Here is an 18077-nt window from a genome sequence, read left to right as displayed (position 1 = left end):
GGTGTGGGTGCCCCTGTGCGGTGTGGGTGCACCTGTGCGGTGTGAGTGCACCTGTGCGGTGAGTGCACCTGTGCGGTGTGAGTGCACCTGTGCGGTGTGGGTGCACCTGTGCGGTGTGGGTGCACCTGTGCGGTGTGAGTGCACCTGTGCGGTGAGTGCACCTGTGCGGTGAGTGCACCTGTGCGGTGTGGGTGCACCTGTGCGGTGTGGGTGCACCTGTGCGGTGTGGGTGCCCCTGTGCGGTGTGGGTGCACCTGTGCGGTGTGGGTGCACCTGTGCGGTGAGTGCCCCTGTGCGGTGTGGGTGCCCCTGTGCGGTGAGTGCCCCTGTGCGGTGTGGGTGCCCCTGTGCGGTGTGGTCAGAGGAGGAGAGCAGGCATGCTCTGTGCTGGGGCTGCCCTGCCTCCTCTGGGACCTCAGCTCTACCCCATTTGGATGCAGGTTCATGTGCCGAAAAGGCTGGTAGCTAAAGCCTTCGGTGCCCTGGGTTCAGCTGCCTCTGCAGAGGGCTGGCATGGGGAGCCTCTGGCATCCAGGCGGCAGGCCTGGTCCTTCGGTCGGAGCCTGTGCTGTAGGTGGAAGTGAGGCCTGTCTGCATCTGAATCTTCTCTCTGGAATCAGCCGCCCAATGTGTGTCCCGTCTGGGGGTCGCTTTGTTTTTTGTGGGGTGTTTTTACTGTGACGGCCAGGGCTTTTCCTCCGACTGCTCTCGCCTCTCCTCCCCTTTCTGCCATGACGCTCACATCTCCACTGCTGTCAAAGTAGATGTGGTAACTGAGCAATGCCAGGGGAAACAAAGGGCATGTTGGCTAGCATTTTTGAACTTGCAAAATGTTACAGCGTGCATTAATGACACCTTCGGGTGTATTGTTGGAAACTGTTGCCGGCTGCTGTGCCACACCCTCTGGACTTGGGCGCAGCCGCTCATCCTCCCTCTCTCCTCTGCTGTGCGGCTGCTCACTGGGTTCATTGTGTGGCACATCAGTTAAGCTGTCCAAAAGAGGGCAATTGGGCAGTGACAAGACAAGCTCCTGTGTAATGGGAAGGAATGAATGTGGCGATGCGTGCAGTGTAAGCGCTGCGGTAACATATCGGAGGCACTGTCGGTAACTCACCGGCCCGGCACTGATTGATATGCCCAGCAGTGTGCCATGACCATGAATCCCCGCGGCATTAGGAAGATGCGTATTTAAAATCTAAAGGGTGCCTTTACGCGTGTCCGAGGGGCACACGCATAAATAGAAATATTTCCGGAGCTGGTGCCTGCGGGAAGTGAGGCACAGCGTACGGCCATCTTTGGGGGAATCGGGAAGTTGGTTTTGTCTCCCCTGCCCCCTCGTCCAAAAGGGCTTGAGAATTCAGTCCTGTTGGAAGACAATACAATTTTTTCCTTATCAAAGAGATAATGGCTTAAAACTGATATCATTATGAGGCTTAAATCAACTTTCTGCTGGAGCAGGTCACCTGGGATGGGTGTGAAGGACAGAAAGGTTGGTCAGCTCTGTGTCTATGAGCCAGGCCTGGGCTGTAAAATTGAGTTCCATGAACAGTAATCTGTCAACTGTCCTCACAACATACATTTTTTAAACCTGTGTCTGCATTTCCTTTTATAATGAAGGGACCAGTTATCCTGGAAAAAGAAAGCTAGCAAGGGAAAGGGGTATGTGTTAAAATAACTGGAAATGCCCACTTCATGATACAAACATGAAGATTCTTTTATATCCTTGCTCGTGGCCTTGGCTGAGTTACCTAAAATGTGTATGTAAATATCAAAGTATAGGAATGGAGAGAGAGAGTAATATTTTAAAGGCCTTTTTTCCCCTGAAGGTTATGAAATGGAGGCATATTTTTGTTGTTTGTAAGGTTACTATAGGGCTTTTCTCTGTTTTACATAATAAGTGTATCTGTTTTTCTCGGTCTCTTTAATTATTTGATCCTTTCCAGGACCAGTACTTCCATATTGAAATATACTTTCAATTTTATTCTGACTTTTAGATATTTAAGTGTACACTATCAATAGGAGAAACTTTATTGCTCAGTTATGTGCCCATTAATGGATTTGTTTATTAACTCAGTACAATTATTTGTGTCTAACATTTTGGAAGGAATGCTTGCTTTCTGGAAATATGATATCCATTTAGTCTGATGAATGACTAGCCTGCTTTTTTATCTCTCTTCGTTCTATCATGAGATCTTGGTAGACAATACTCTTCATGGAACCCAAGTTTAACAATACTGTCAAGGTGTAGCACTGATGGAGGACACTGATTTGACTGCTTCCTTCTAAATCTAATGAATATTCTTAAATGTAATTATCATATTGAAATTTGACCCAGAAGTCAATGAGTTACTGTTTTATTTACCATCTCTCCCTGTGGACGATGAACCTGATTGGCTAGCCCATTGGAATGAAAGGGAGTAGAGTAATGGGAATGTTCTCTTAGGTGTAACAGGACATCCGCCGGGCTTTATTTGCTAGACACACAGCTTACTGTTAGTTTGTCTGTAATTTTTAATAGGCTTAATTCCTTTTACTTTTTAAATGGCTTCAAAGTTCTGCTCTTTCATTTCAGAGCGAAAGTGTTAACACAGTTGTTAGACTTGCGATCCTCCAGGCTTTCCACTTCCCAGGCCGCTGACCCGGAAATCAGTTAGTTTGAGTGGAAAAATAGGCGGTGTGTGCTTTTCAAGTGTATTTACGCCCTGGAAAATAAAAATAGGTGTTGACTTGCGTGGCTTTGTATCACTATGTTATCTCCAGCAGACAAGCCTGCTCACTGTTGTTTCAGTTGGGTGAGCGGCGGTCCGCGGCCAGCGGCGCGCACAAGGATGGTTGGCGTGCAGCGTCGGTGCGGGCCGGTGAGCCACACACAGCCCACAGGGCACTGCACAGGGCGCTGGGAATCATCACCCAGATCAGCAGAACTGGCCACGGCATTCTGCAGTGACCTTTCCCTTTGTTTAATTTGCCTCCGAGGTTTAATTTCAAGGGACAAGTAATAATTGAATATGCCTAATAACTAAATGCTCATTTGGGACAAAAATCCATCAAAATATAATTGGCATTTGATTTTTATGAAGGAAGAAGAAAACCGACCTGGCTGTTGAGGATGCGTTCTAAGAATCTCTGACCACTTAATGTATCATTTGCAGCCTCCATTATAGTACATATTAATTGCAAATCCTTAAGTATTTGAACATTTTTTGTGGGGAACCGTTGGGAGAGATCAACTGTTTTTGTTACCACTCCTCTCAGAAAGGCGGAGAAGGTTATTGGTCTGCTGTGCAATAATTCACTCCTCTTTGATATGCAAACGATCCACGGTGAACATAAAAAAATCCTATCAGACTCATTTCACAGTTCTTAGCCACTCGGGTTCTCTGGAGCCCTGCGCCTCATTAGACGGTGCTCTCCAATGCCGGCATAATTAAAATCTTCAACAGTTTAGCAAAGTAAAGATGTTTGGCTGATCACGTTGAGATGATTATCTATCCATTGTATTCTAAATGACAAAAATAAATTAAATTTAGACCTTGGCATTTTTTATTATGTGTTTCAAATGAATGTAATGCACACAGCCTTCTTTTAAAATTCAGTCCCTTAGACTTGGTAAGAAACACGCCTGTTTCACTTGCTGCTGTGTAGTCAGAAAATGACCAGCTTTCTAGGTCGGGTAGTACGTCAGTTGACTGAAACCAGGAACCCAGCCCAGTTGCAGCGGGAATGCCGAGCGAGGTCCAGGGCGCATGCCTTCTCTTGGGGTCCTCGCACGGCGAGCTGAGCTGTGGTTGTCATTTGCGTGTTCTCCTGTGCACTAGCGGTACATGGGTCGGATTTGGAAATCCCGGGCTGTCGAGAGGCGTGCCAGCAGAATTAAGGCTACGAGGCCACAGGAGTGAGACGAGCATACTCACTGTCTGTCTTCTTGGGGATTTAAAATATGGGTTGACACTTACTCCTTAAGACCCATGTCCACTTTGACCCCTTTAGAAAACAAGAGAACTTTATTACTCCAACTTTACATTTTCATTTTATTCTGCAATGGTTCATTAGCGCTGATCTAAGAAATGACAGTAATAATAGTGTTACTTGTATAAAAAGTTATACAGTTTTTCAGTAGACACATCCATCAATTAAGCATGTGGTACTAGAAACCAAAATTAATGAGGAAGATAGGTGTGTTAATGAAATAATCATAGTATAATCAATTTGACTGTTAAAAGTTGAAAAGCATTTCAGGAAGATGATATGAATTCATAATTTATGTCTAAAAGTGATTAATAAAAACTATATTTAATAACAAAGCTATTTGTCATCATTTAAGACTTAAGCACAAAAATTATTCATTTTTTGGTTCATGTTGTCAAAATAGTATTGTTGAACACATTTATTTTGAGTCCTTCTTTGTGTCTAAAAATATGTAACATCTATCCACTTTTTCCCCAAAACCTGGACCCACCGCGGGGATGGAGGCTCACTGTGGGGCAGCGGGGGCACCTCACCGCTCCTGGGCGGAGGGGCTGGCAGGGCATCGCACCATTGGCTTTCCGTGGGAGGGAAGGAGCTGCAGCCCAGAGCCCCTGACACTAGGCTTTGTTTACTGACTCTTTGATTTAATTACTGTGTGAAGAGGACGGAATTGGCTGTTAATTGATTTAATTATCCAATTTGTTTGTTTCAGGCATGATTCCAGCAGAACTGCAGCAGCTCTGGAAAGAGGTGACGAGTGCGCACCCTGCCGAGGAGACCACGGGCAGCAGCCACAGCAGCGTGGATCTGACCACGGCCACCTGCGTCTCCTCCGCCCCTGCCAAGGCCTCCCTCATCATGAACCCACATGCCTCTACCAATGGACAGCTCTCAGTCCACACCCCCAAGAGGGAAAGGTAGGAACGAGCCGCTGAGACGTGTCCAACACTGTCTGTAGCATGAGGGTGAGGGTGCCTCGCCCTGTCTCCACGACCCCTCACGGGCTCCGGGGACTTGCGTGTGCGTATGATCACTTAAGGATGTACTCAGTATTGTTGGGTGTGAGCACCTGAGAGGTCCCACCTTCCCGGCATGGCGTGAGCACTGCTGTGGCTCCACCCTCGACTGCAGCCCAGCCAGAGGCCGTGGATGCTCCTTGGATGGGCTGGGTTTAGGGCTTCCAGGCTTCCTCTCTGCCCAGTGCGCACCGTGCAAGCGGGTTGCCTTGGCTCCAGGCCCCTCTGAGGGAACAGCAGTGTCCGCCGTGGGCAATGTGGAGTCCTGGTGGAGAAGCAGGGAGCTTACGCTGCTCCGCACTGCCCTCCTTGGAGGCAGGGAGCCCATCTGGGCATTACGGTGCGCCCCCAGCACCTGGCCCTCTTAGAGCGAACCCCGCCGAAGGTTCGAGGCTGGGGGCGGAGGCCACGTCTGCGCGCAGGGATCCGCAGCACACCTTCTGGTGGCCGGAGTGCACTGCCAGGGTCTAGTCGTCCTGGTTCCCTTGGGAAGCTTCGACTGGCCCTGAGCCCCTTTGGGCTGTCGAAGTCAGGTGGTGGGAGACCCCCTGTGAGCATCGCTGAGGGAAGGGGCGGTGCATCCACGGTCGCGCCTTGGCGCCCAGAAGCACTGACGCCACTGGAGGTGCTTTTCAGGGGTAGAATGTGTCGATGCGGATAATGTTCTTAAAATGAGCAGGCTTCTTTAGTTTACTGTTTTTAACCATTTCCTATGTATTACATAATGAAAAGCTTCCACAGACAGGGGAACCTTAGGAGTAAAATGTGATAGTGTCATTACCATGAGAAAAAACAAATTGTATATTTTGTTTTTAATAGAAGTGACTCAGTGAAAGTTTTAAAATTATCTTTTCACTTAAGCAATTACAAATATAATTTTATATATTTCTTGAAGTATCAAACATCAGGAAGCCCACTGCCTTAATTAGGTTTGTATCTTTATACCAGCAACATTTTATCCATTTAGAGTTTACTAATCACAGACAACATTATCTAAATATGTGTGTGTGTGTGTGTGTGTGTGTGTGTGTGTGTGTGTGTGTCACATTCAAGTGTAACACCCACGAGACGTTCCCCAAATGAGACTTAGGTATGCTTTAACCAGACCTTTCAGCTCGCATTTTAAGATCACTTGGCGTCTCTGCGGAAGGCAGAGAGGGACCGAACGTGCTTGAGGCCGACGGGGTTAGAAGCTTTGAAGAATGGGGTGGTGCAGGCAGGATCAGCGTGGAGCCACTGCCCAAAGGAGGCTCGGCTGTTCCCCGTTAGGGAAGACTGGAGTGTCTGGAAGCCAGTCGTGGCTCTTGCTTTATCGTCTTTTATAATGTCTCTGTTCTTTTAAAAAACACTGCCCGGAGGTGGCTTTGGGGAGAAGGCTCTAGGCGTCCGCTTGCACGTGTGCATTGGTGTCCTGGGGCGGCGGCCCCGTCGCCGCCAGGCCGCTGCACGGCCCCTTTACCGCAGAGCAGGGGGCCCTGCTCCAAAAATGCCCCCCGAGGCCCTGGGGTGTTTGCACAGACTCCCCGTGACACACCCTTCTTGCGTGGGTGCAGTGTGCTCAGCTTCATTCCAGGAGGCTGGTGTCCACGCTCAGGTGACAGGTGAGCAGGAAGCGAGTGGGAGGAGAATCCTTTTCATGTCTGAGAGCACATTTGAAAGGAAATGGATCTAACAGACAGTCCAACTCCTGAATAAGTTTGTTTGCCTTTTTTTTTTTTATTGTCCTGTTTGTCTGCACAAAACTTGAGCGTAATCCTTGGTATACTACATGTCAGAATTAGAATACGGATCAGAAAAGATCCGGGCCTCACTGAGCCTTAATCGGGGGTAAAAGCAGGCTGAGTGTTCGAGTTGCATGTGCAGGGATGAAGCAGCTGTGACATTACCTGCCACTGCTCCTCTCGGTTTAGATTTATGTAGATGCCTAGATGTGGCTGGATTAAAGGGAAATTCTAAGTAGCACATTTTAACTGAATGTAGCAAATAAGACAAATGAGCCCCTTATGTTGAAGATAATTCAGAGTTATAACCTTGCAGAACTGATCATTAAAAATTCAACTATCATGTATAGATAGGTACTCATAAGAATGTGATAGGGTCTTACCTGGGTAAGGTTAATTTCTAAATCATGTGTGTGCTGTCCTGTTTAAGTAGTGGACACAGTCCGAACGCGATCACCATAACAACAGGTTCTCGCTGCCACCCAGAGCTGCTGCTTGTCAGGAGTCCCTGGGAGAAGGGTCTCATCCTCAGTCCTCGCCGCCGGGAGCGTCCTGCCTGGGCTCGCGCTGCCCGCGTTCCTGAAGGATCAGAACCCGCAGGCGTGGCTGGCTCTCTGGGAAGGTGTGTGGGGAAAGGCAGTGCCGGGTGTTTGTTTTGGACGCAGTCGGTGCAGCCCCTTCTCCAGCCCTGGCCGTGCACCCTGGCCTCCTGCTCGCCGCACAGCAGCTCTGGGCCTCGGCAAGCTGCAGGCTGCTGCGGAGATAAGTCACGCACTGGCACGCCACTCCCACTCTCCTCTTTAATTTGTCTTACGCAGGAAAATTGTAATTAAATCATTCAGGGTAAACCCTTGCGTGTGAAGCAGGGAGAAGCGTGCTTTGGTGAAGATGGCTGGTGGAAGCCCACTTCCCTGCTGGGCAGGGCACCCTCCTCGCCCTGCGACGGGATGAGTGGCCCCTGTCCGTTGGGGGCAGTGCCAACCCCAGGTCCAGGCTTCCTAACATCCTGTCCCTGAGCATCAGGGACAGCCAGCATCAGCACTCTCAGAATTCAGGTCCTTCTCCCCACAATTGAGTCCCGTTTGCTGTGCTGAGGATGTGTACATTCGTTGGGGCTGCGACGCGCCTGCGTCCCCAGTGCCTGAGAAGTGGGGGTGGGCAGAAGCTGAAGGGCCTGGCCGAGGAAAAGGCACCTTCCTGGCTCCGACTGCCATGTCGTTCCCCAGGACCGGAGGCCCGGCTTCTGAGGTGGATGAGAAAGCTCAGACCTGGGGTCCCTGTAAACATGACACTGTCACCTTGTTTTCTTTACTCGTCTGACTACCTTGCTTTAGGAAATTCCAAGTTTTGGTGTGGGTAAATAAAATCCACAGCATGCAAATGAAACATTTATGAAAATGCTAAATTTAGTAAAGCCCTTGGAGCTTCTTGGATCAAAGCAGCTATGTAAATACAAATAGCAATTACTACTTAAGTAATTGCCTGAATTAAAATTCTAAATATCGCATTATGTTATGGTGCACTGGGGAAGGGAAGGGAGCTCACACTTAATCAGTCTTCCTCTGCACAGGCGTGGGCTGAGTGATGGCTCATTGTAGCCACGTGACTGCTGGGAAGCTTAGGGATTATCATCTCCATTTCACAGACGAGGAAATTGAGTCGTAGAGATTAAAGAACTGGTCTAGGGTCACAGAACTGATTAGTGGCATATCCAAGCTCCAAATTCAAGTCTCTCTCCTAGTTTATAAATCAGCACTTGAAGTTTCGTTCAGCTTAGAAGTGAATGCAGTCATGCACTCAACGCTGGGTCAGCCAAGCTGGGCTGCATGTTGGACGGCGGCCCCATAAAATGATAATGGAGCTGAAGAGTTTGTCGCCAAGCGTATCTTAATGTCAGCACGTAGGGCGTGACTTGTGTCGTGGTGCTGCTGGTGCAGGCAATCCCGCGGCATGCCAGTGCTGTAAAAGCGCAGCCGCAGCCCCGCACAGCACGCGCACTTGCTGACAGACTGTCGCGGTTTCTGCGCTCGCTGCTGCCGTGTTCTTCGTGTGAAACAGCGTGTTCCTCAGGCAGCAGCCCGTCCACCTCGCGCGCACACGGGTCTGGATTGCGCGTCTCCTCTTGCGCTGGAACCCTCTCGTGGGGTGTGCGGGGACCTGCTGCACAGGCTTGCAGCCCAGGAGCAGCAGGCTGCACGTGTGGCTGGGCGCGGCGGGCAAGGCCGTCCGGCTTGTGTGGGTGCCCTCCGTGTGTTCACATGACAGCAGCACCCCCTAATGACCCGTTTCTCAGAGTGCATTCACATGACTACTTGTGATGAACTAAAGTCAGTATTCCTAAAAGAAATTTTAAATTTAATTTAAAATTAATTCAGTTAAGCTACTGTGTGCATATCAGCACATTTTAAGGAAAAGAGCAGTTTCCTCTTACCTTGGATACAGATATTTTCTAGGCCTTTGGTGAAGGCCTAGGAATTATTTACGTCTGAAGCAGCACGTAAGAAACAAAAATGACCCCGTGCAAGACTTGCACACAGGCACGTGCACAACCAGCCTCTCTCCCTTAAAGTGTCCCCACTTCCTTTCCGCCTGGTCAATCCCACGTTTCCTGGCGGACACATGGTGGGTCTCGGCTCCATTCCCGCTGCCCCCTGTGGGCCAAACTGGGAATGCTCCTGTGTGGTGGTCCTCGCCAGCTTTTTGCTCTCAGCTGACCCACCGGCGGCGGCCGTTCGGTAAGGCGTGTGCTTCTCGGAGGGAGTCCTAGCTCTGCTCAGGATTTGCTCCAAGCCTTCCGCCTCGGGAAGAGGCTTCGTCAGCCTTCGGGATCGCCGTTGTCCGGCCTCTCTTTGGTTGCAGCTGTCAGCTGTTCTCAGAGTCAGGTGACCAGGTCGGCCCCCTCCCGGGGTCACCTGCCTCCGTCCACTCTCCACGCCTCTCCCTTCGTCGTCACTCTCCTCCTTGGCGCAGCGCGTGCGTCGCACTTGCGTGTGCTTCCTGCTGGCCCGCCGGCCGCTCTTTCTCGGAGCCCTGAAGCCTGGGCTTGGCTAGTGCGCCCTCAGACAGAGTCACTGACAGTCTCTGGTCTGTGCTGGTGGCCCCTTGCCATGTTGCCATGTATCTGACTGCGTAACAATGACATGTGTGTCTGCGGGGCCTCACTATTGAAAAGGCGGGGACTGAAATGTGGACAGCCTGGTGCTTTCTAATTTTTAAACTAAATTATATGTTAATGAATAAATATTGGTGCTCATGGTTTATTTTCTAAAATTCTAGAAGCTTGGTTTCAGAATTGTTCTAGTTTCACAAGACTTTCACTGTTGTATATATTCCTGTTTAGGGCCTTTTGAGCCAGATAATTAATCCGTAGGCTCTAGCCCCTCATCATTCTGAGTAGCTCTTCCTCGTTGCACCTTTTCTTGGTTTCGGTTTTGAAAATCAGATGATTGGTCTTGTATTTCTTTCGATTTGAAGTACTTGAGCACACACTGGCTACACCCATCTTCCTTTCCCATTAGAGCATTTGGAGAACCTGCAGTCACATTGTCCCGAATTGTCCTCAGAATTGTTGCTGCTGCTTCCTGCGATTATGTGTTGAGGCAATTGATCTATAACAGAGGTCAGCAAATTATGGCCAACCAGTCAGGCCTGGCCCATGGCTCATTTTGTAAATAAAGTTTTATTGGAACACAGCGGTGCTCATTCATTTATGCATCATCTGTGGCTGCTTTCATGTTAACGTGGCTGCCTTGAGCAGTTGTCGCAGAAACTAAGTGGCCCACAAAAATGAAAATATTTTACTTTCTGGCCGTTTGCTGAAAAGAAATTTGCCAACTTCTGACCTTAACTAACAAGACCACGTTTCTCAGATTTCCTGATGGCACTCTCACAGGTGCTGGCTGGCTGTTCCTTCCAGGAAGATGTGGGTCTCCTGGTCTGAGATGAGGTGTGGAACGTGTGTTTGTCGGACCTGCTGAGACGCTTGCTGCTCGGTTTCAGCAGCCGCAGCAAGGTGGGCATCACCTGGCAGCCTGTTAGCAATGCAGAGGGCCAGGCCGCCCCGCGCTGCGCCGTCAGGGTCTGCACTGTTCTCCGCCCCACGGCGTGGCGTGTTCTTCAGGTCCCTTGGTTTGGGCAATGCTGGGAAGTAAGAGTTTTTCGGAAAAATTTTGAAAATCTAATGTTTCCCATTCTTGTATGAACCAGCAGAGCAGAGCGTTGCTGGAGGGAGAGGAGCCAGCATGCAGGGGTGGTGGAGGCAGCCACCATTTACTGAGTTACTGCTCTGTGCGGCCCTATAAATAAAGGCCTTGCCCTGGCTGGTGTGGCTCAATGGATAGAGCGTCAGCCTGTGGACTGAAGGGTGTCGGGTTCGGTTCCTGTCAAGGGCACACACCCAGTTTACGGATTTAATCCCCAGTATGGGGTGTGCAAGAGGCAGCCAATCAATGATTCCCTCTCATCATTGATGTTTCTCTCTCCCGCTCCTTTCCTCTCTGAAATCAATAATATATATATATTGATTGACATCAGCCTTGATGCTCTTTTTCCCATTTAATCCTCCAATAACCCTATGGGCTACTTACTGTCCTTTTTGTACAAATGGGATTGTGGGGCCCAGAAGCCACACAACTCGCTGGAAACCAGGCAGGGCCGGCACCGAGGTCTCCCTGTCCCTCGGGTCCTTGCAATGACAGCCCGAGTCTGGACGTTCCCTGGGGGCTGCTCCACCCGACTATTGGGTGACAGTCTTCAGCCCTAGAGCTCAGGGGTCAGGACCAGGCCACAAGCATCGGCTGGTCGCCTGGGGCCAGACCAGTCTGCTCGGCCTTGAGGGGCGTTGGGCGAAGCCCCGAGTTCTGTCTCGTCTTTCTGCCCGGGGCGCGCAGGGGGCAGGCTGGGCATGTCCTGTCAGCTGTCCTAGGGACCAGAAAGAGGAGGGCGGATGGCCAGTTGCAGGGGCCTAAAATGCAGGCGCCTCTTTCTGCTCCAGAGCGACACTTTGTAGCATCACCCGCATCTGTTTCTTGGGAAATAGCCTGTTTAGGGCAAAAATGTTCCTGCTTGCCCAGGGTTTCCGGCTCAATCCCCAGCAGGAGGCAGCTGACCCATGATTCTCTCTCATCATTGATGTTTCTCTCTCTCTCTCCCTCTCTGAAATCAATACAAATATATGTTTGAGAATGTTCTTGCTTATGTCAGAAGGAGCACCTGGGAGCTGCGGGGGGTGTGGCGACTGTGAGGCTATGACGAGCTGAGATGCGTGTGTCCTGCTGCTGACAGCCACTGGCTCCTGGGTCTCGGCGGGAGGAGAGGCTCTGGGGCCGTGCCAGAGGCCCCGTGAGGACTGACGTGGCCTCGCCCGGGGGACCGGTGCACGGGTTTTCTTGAGGGTGCACCTTGTGTGGTGATGAAAGGAAGACGAGTTGGCTATTACTCTCTGAGAGCTGTGGTGTACTTTTTGCCATAACATGTCGTCACTAGACGCTACAGCTTTTTTCTTTCTTGTGTTTAAGTAATAAATAATTTCCAATAAATGGCATCATTGCTCTGGAGAGTCCGTTCATTTTATGTTTCTCTTAAAGGAATCTCGACCATGGGCTCTGTCATGTCTAGCGGGCCAGCTGTCCCCACACCATATTTGAACCCCATTTCCCTCTGTGTAGGGAAGACAGTCTCGGATGATAGGGTTTCCCGCAGATTCCTTTGTGGGTCCCAGCCCTTTGGCAGGTGTGTGCACTTGTGAGGAAGGCTCGCCCTCCTCCTCAGTCTCCGCTCGCTTTCCCGGTGGGCAGCCTGGCAGGGGAGCCCGCGCTCCGGCCTGCAGGAACTCGGGCATCGTTGCTTGCACTGGGGTAAGAGTTTTGCTGAAACACATACTTTGCCACTTGGATTGAATGAGTAGGAAATCTCCTTTGCCAGATACTGGATTCATCCAAAGTGGGAAGGGAAGCCACAAGTCTGCAGAAGCCTGTGGCTTGGAAAAGTCCTGGCCCTGCTCTCTTCAGTGACAAGTAGGAGTCCCATGTTCGTAGCCAAGCGTGGGCGGGGCGGGGGGAACCCTGCAGGAGTCTGAAGTGGGAGTCACGTACTTTTTCAACACTTGCAAAGGTGCTTTCTTGCAGCGTGTTCCCGCGTAGCCCGCGGCCAGCTCCCGGGGCAATGCCGATGCGTGTGCTGCCTCGGCACAGTGCCCTGGGTCCTGTACCCTCCCCCTTGGAATCAGTCACGGCCTGAGTATGTTATCTGTATGTATAAAAGCCAAGCGACCAGCACAACAGAACGACTGGAATGACCGGTCGCTATGACGTGCACTGCGGCGGCCAACCGGCCCATCGGGGCCCCGACCGGCCCCCCACAACCTCCCGCGGCCCCTGCCCCCGGCGGGGCTGGCCAGCCAACTGCTGCGGTCCCCGCATCCCCTTCACTCCCCCCACCCCCCGTTGGCCTGGCCCGATGGGCCCCCATCGGCGTGAGCTGGCCAGAGCCCACCAGAGCACGAATTCGTGCACTGGGCCTCTAGTAACGTCTATTCTCCTCATTAAAACCATAGTGGAGGCTCACACAGGGAGGCTGTTAGTGTGTGTCCCCGCTTGTCACTCTGCCTGTGTGAGTGAAGAAGAGAGTTGCTTTGGGGAACTGTTCCGGGGACTGAGCAACAGATACGCCAGCCAGAGAATTCTCTTAGCTGCGGTTTTCCTGTCTGTGTAAACTCAGAAAGAGCATCCCCATGGGCCCGTGCTCTGCAGTCACAGCACAATTGCACAGCCCGGTGTGTTCAGTGGGCCTGTCCCCTGGCACGTGTCGCCAGGAGCCGTACGCCCTGTTCAGTGTCTTCATCCGTCTGGGAGTCTGTCCCACTCACAGGAAGGCTCGGCGGAGCCTGGCCCGCACTGTGGTCAATGTGGTGCGAAGAGGAGGCCCCCATCCCAGCAGCCTCTGCGGGAGAGCTCGCCTTCAGGTTACACTGTGCACACCCACACGGGCTCAGCCAGGGCATCCAGGAGAGCCTTTCCTTTCTCTGCCTCACTGTTAGAAGCAAGTGGTTCAGTTGGCAGATGTAGTCCAGGTGCGTGAAACAGCCACACACACACCCCTTTTCTGGGTGCTGTTTGTGGGTTACCCCAGTTTTAGGACAGTGTACCTGTACTAGAGTCTTCCATAGACTCGGTGGCTTTTGTTCTCTGTTTTTGCATTTTCAGTTGTGAAAATGATTTTCAATATGCAGTTTGGATTGTTGGGCTAGTTATTGTTTTTAAGTATTAAAATGAGAAAAGTGAAAGGGAAGAGAGAATCATTACTAGTCTCAGATACTGAGAGTGAAACATTCCATGGAGTTGTTAGAACTGAACTAGGAGAATCAAGAAAACAGAGATTACCCCATAAATAAGATGAAAAGGGGGACATTTTTAAAGGCACTTTGGAACATTTACCAGAAGGCACAGCCTTCTCCATTTTATACACTCAAATGTTGTTATGCTTTTGTGTCACTACTTCTATTCTTTTTAAAATATATATATATATTTACTGATTTTAGAGAGGAAAGGAGAGGGAGAGAGAGATAGAAACATCAGTGGTGAGAGAGAATCATTGATGGGCCGGCTCCTGCAAGCCCCCTATAAGGGATGGAGCCCACAATCCAAGCATGTGCCCTGACCGGGAATCAAACCATGACCTCCTGGTTCATAGGTCGATGCTCAACCACTGAGCCACGCCGGCTGGGCACTAGATCTATTCTTGTTTGGTAAACACAGACCCTATAGTAACTAGCTGATGGTGTTTATACAGGTAGTATAAACCTGTAAGACTTCCCTCAACCAATAGACACTCTTTTATGACCTTTAAACTTCAGCCCTTTTATGGTCTTCAAGGAAATCAATCTAATGGCAAGGCTGATTCCTCTTTCATTCTTTTTTCTATTTTTTTAAAAATAATTTTAGGTATATCTTTGAAATATCCTTTCTGTGTGTGCATTTTGCATCTTGGCTGTGAATGTTGAGTGTGAAGGTACATTATGGCAGAAGATAAAGAAAAGCATACAATGTTTGTGTAAATCAAGCATGTCAAACTCAAAGGCTAACACGGGCCAAATAAACAAGGTTTAAGTTTATGTGGGCCACAAAAAACACACACAAAAGCTTCAGTTTTCATAGAAATGTAGGTTTATTTTGATAGAGACATGCTGAATCCAAAGGGCTGAAATAAATGAGTCATCATTAACAAAATAATAGAACATTTTAATAAAAATTTATATTTTTTTCTTGAACATTAACTTACCAGACACTGAATAACTGCACAAATTAATAAGCATAACGCAAATAAACCTATTTTTCTTGTCCTCCGAAAGCGAAATATTTCCTCTTGTGCACACCAAACAAGTGAGTCCAAGACTAATGACGTGGCAATTGGCTGCTAAAATATTCGCTGCTAGCATTAGTGGAGAGAAATGGTACGCCTGCACATCAGGCGTGTAAGGGAAATGAATGCAACACGATTGTAGTAATCAGTCATTAGCGAACATTGTAGTTCGTTACTAATAATTATGAATAACAGGATATTGTAAAAATCAAGTTACAAAATTTTTATTGAAACGTTTCTTACATTCCGTGATATTGGCTGGGCCGCATGCAGCCCGCGGGCCACGAGTTGGACGCGCTTGGTGTACATGATGCAGGCTGGTTTCAGCCGGAGCCATGGTAGTCATTGCGGGGGGAGGTTAGACATCCAAAAGGCTGACCGTCCACTGGAATTACTGTCTCAGACCTGAGACGCGGACAGGCTTCTGTGACTGGTCTCTTTTTATACCTGAAATACTGATGGAAACATTCAGCCCCTATAGTCAACTTAACTTTTTCCTCATGAGTCGGATTTTTGACAAGAACAAGATGTCTGGTGTTGAAGATCCGTGTGAGAAGTAAATGGCAGTTTAATTAGAAAAAAAATTAACACCAAGAGCTGGAATAATCCAGTGGTGTTGGAATAAATTATAGGGTTATACAGGCAGAACTACAAAGAAACCTAAGGATGAATGGGAAGTTATCCAGCATTCAACCAAAATGCGTTCCTAAGCAGGGCGGAAGTCACTGGGCGGTAAATCCATTCAGTCCACACTGCGCACCGAGCACTAACCACGTCCCAAGTGTGCGAGGCTCTGGAGGATACAGCCATGAGCTTGGCAGAAGAGATATAGAACAACCAAGTAATTACATAATAAAAAGACAGACAGAATCAAGTTCTGAAAAAAATAAAGTGGGGAAGGGGGAAGAGGGGTTAAGGTTACCATTTGTATAAATGGGTTGGTCTGGCAAGGACTTTGTGAGGAAGTGAATCTTGAGCCGCTGTGAAGAAGTGAGGGAAGAGCCCTCCAGGCAGAGGACACAGCAGAAGCAAAGGCCCTGAGGCAGGGCAAAGGAGGAGCATGTTTGCTCAGTCGGGGCCCATACCTCATGTAGGGTGGGGGCGGGGCGGCTGTGTTTCTGGTAATTATGAGGGGGACTCTGAAGCTGGACAGCCTGCATTCCAACACAGGCTGTTCACGTAGTTTACTTCATCTTGCTGTGCCTCCGTTTTCCATCTGTGAAATGGGTATGATGCCAGCCCTTGCTTGCTTCATAGATTAACTGTGAAAATTAAATAAATTAATGCACATTACAGTCTCTAGCATATACTAGGTGCTCAACAAAAATTGTTAAAGTCATTTATTCTTTCAAACCACATTTTTGAGCATTTGTTATACATTAACTTGTACCTTCTGGGAATTAAAAGATGGCTACAATGTAGTTCTTCCCCTTTAGAAGTTCATAGTCCAATCAGAGACACAAACATGGAAACAGACTCTTGCAACACAACGTAATACATTCAGAGCCAGGAGTATATGCAAAAGTCTGTAACGTGTTTAAAATGAGCACTAGTGGAATGTTGTAGAGTGTGTACTTCCACCCGCATGTGCATCAGGTGAGATGCTGGAACTGAGGGGAGGGAGGCTCCGTGTCTCTTGTCGCTTGCTGCACCCTGGCTGCCTGGCCCAGCCAGTCCTTGGGCAGTTGGTGCTGAATCTCATCACAGAGACTAGGCGAACTGTTCAGAAGATGGCGAACCCCTTGTTACCTTTGGCCACCTAAGCGGTAAGAGTCCTGGGAGCCTTTGTCGATGCTCTCACATGCTCCAAACAAGAGAGAAAATGGGCGTTTCTGGTAAGAGTAATTCTCACCTGTCACTGGCCTCAGCGCCAGCTGTAGGCCTGGCTGGAGGTCAGGTACTGACCCCGTTCTGGTGTTTCTGACTCCGTAAGTTGGGGTGGGGCCCAAGAATTTGCATCTCTGACAAGTTCCCAGGGACCGTTCTTTGAGAACATCCCAGCTGCTATACTTCTGCTGCGGCACTCTTCCTTTGCCGCCAACGTGACAGAAGTGATCTGGATGATTATTTACTATCATTTAGGACGACCGATGTTCCAGGGCCAAAACTCATCATTCAGAGAGAAAAAAAAATTAAGATTATGATCCAACAAAAACTATTTTATGGAATAAAATGTCTTTAAAAATTCCTAATATTGGCCTTTAAATCATGTGTAAAAACTCTTGTCTTTCTAATTTATTTTTTGTTTTATTGCTTAAAAATGCTTTTTATGCTTCAATCACCTGCCTGGTCTCATCCTACCTCTTGTAGCAGGTGAGCTCCTGCTAATACGTGAAGGACCAGATAAAATGTTACATCTTATGTACCAGCCATCTGTCCAGTTCTCTCCCTCCAACAGGAGAAGCGGGCAGACTCCTTCAGAGGAAGAGAACGTAGTCACAGTCTGTGCCCAGGACTTTAAAGGTGTTTGGTTCACCCCATCATGATTAAACCTTTTGGAAATGCACCCCTACTAAGAGTACTTTTTAATTAACCATGCACATGTCTAATGTTTTACCTATATTATAAAAGTTAGGGGCCTGGGGATTGAGAAATATGCACACACACGTGTGTGTGCTCATATGACTTCGAATAGCACCTGAACACACGTCTACGTCAGTCTCAGTGTTCTCGTGACCCCGGCGGAGACTGTACTAGGAGCCCACCTCCCCGTCCTCACAAACCAGGTGTTTATGTAAACCCGCTGGACGAGAGGGAGGAGTTTAATTCAGGTGGTCATTGATGAAGCTTCTGTACTACAGAGGAATAAAAGCTGCATAAAGCAGGGGTCACTGAGGGAACATACACGCATGTGCTCTTCGCTTGCTCGTGTGGCCCTCACACTGCGGCGACCGGATTCCTCCGGCTGTGACTGCTCACACCCAGAGCACTGAGGGGAGGGCCTCCACAGGAGAGGAGGAGCGGGCCTCGGATCCGTGCTCTTTGGTTTCCTGGGTGCTGTGGGTGCTGTGAC

At 49.2% G+C, this 18077-nt stretch overlaps 1 protein-coding gene across 11 annotated transcripts in view; it reads left to right on the top strand.

Annotated features, from left to right (window-relative positions):
* The window catches only part of FOXP1 (forkhead box P1), a 559948-nt gene that overhangs the window by 478005 nt on the left and 63866 nt on the right, over nucleotides 1-18077 (top strand). For all 11 annotated transcript variants that reach the window (XM_079795272.1, XM_079795273.1, XM_079795270.1 and 8 more), the window contains one exon: nucleotides 4682-4886. In XM_079795272.1, coding sequence (XP_079651398.1) covers nucleotides 4682-4886 — 205 coding nt within the window. The remainder of the gene's footprint in view (nucleotides 1-4681; nucleotides 4887-18077) is intronic.

Source organism: Cnephaeus nilssonii (assembly GCF_951640355.1).
Source record: "Cnephaeus nilssonii genome assembly, chromosome: 17".
In the NCBI taxonomy this organism is placed as follows: domain Eukaryota; kingdom Metazoa; phylum Chordata; class Mammalia; order Chiroptera; family Vespertilionidae; genus Cnephaeus; species Cnephaeus nilssonii.
Note: the sequence above shows the minus strand (reverse complement) of the source record. Positions and strands in the feature narration are given on the sequence as shown.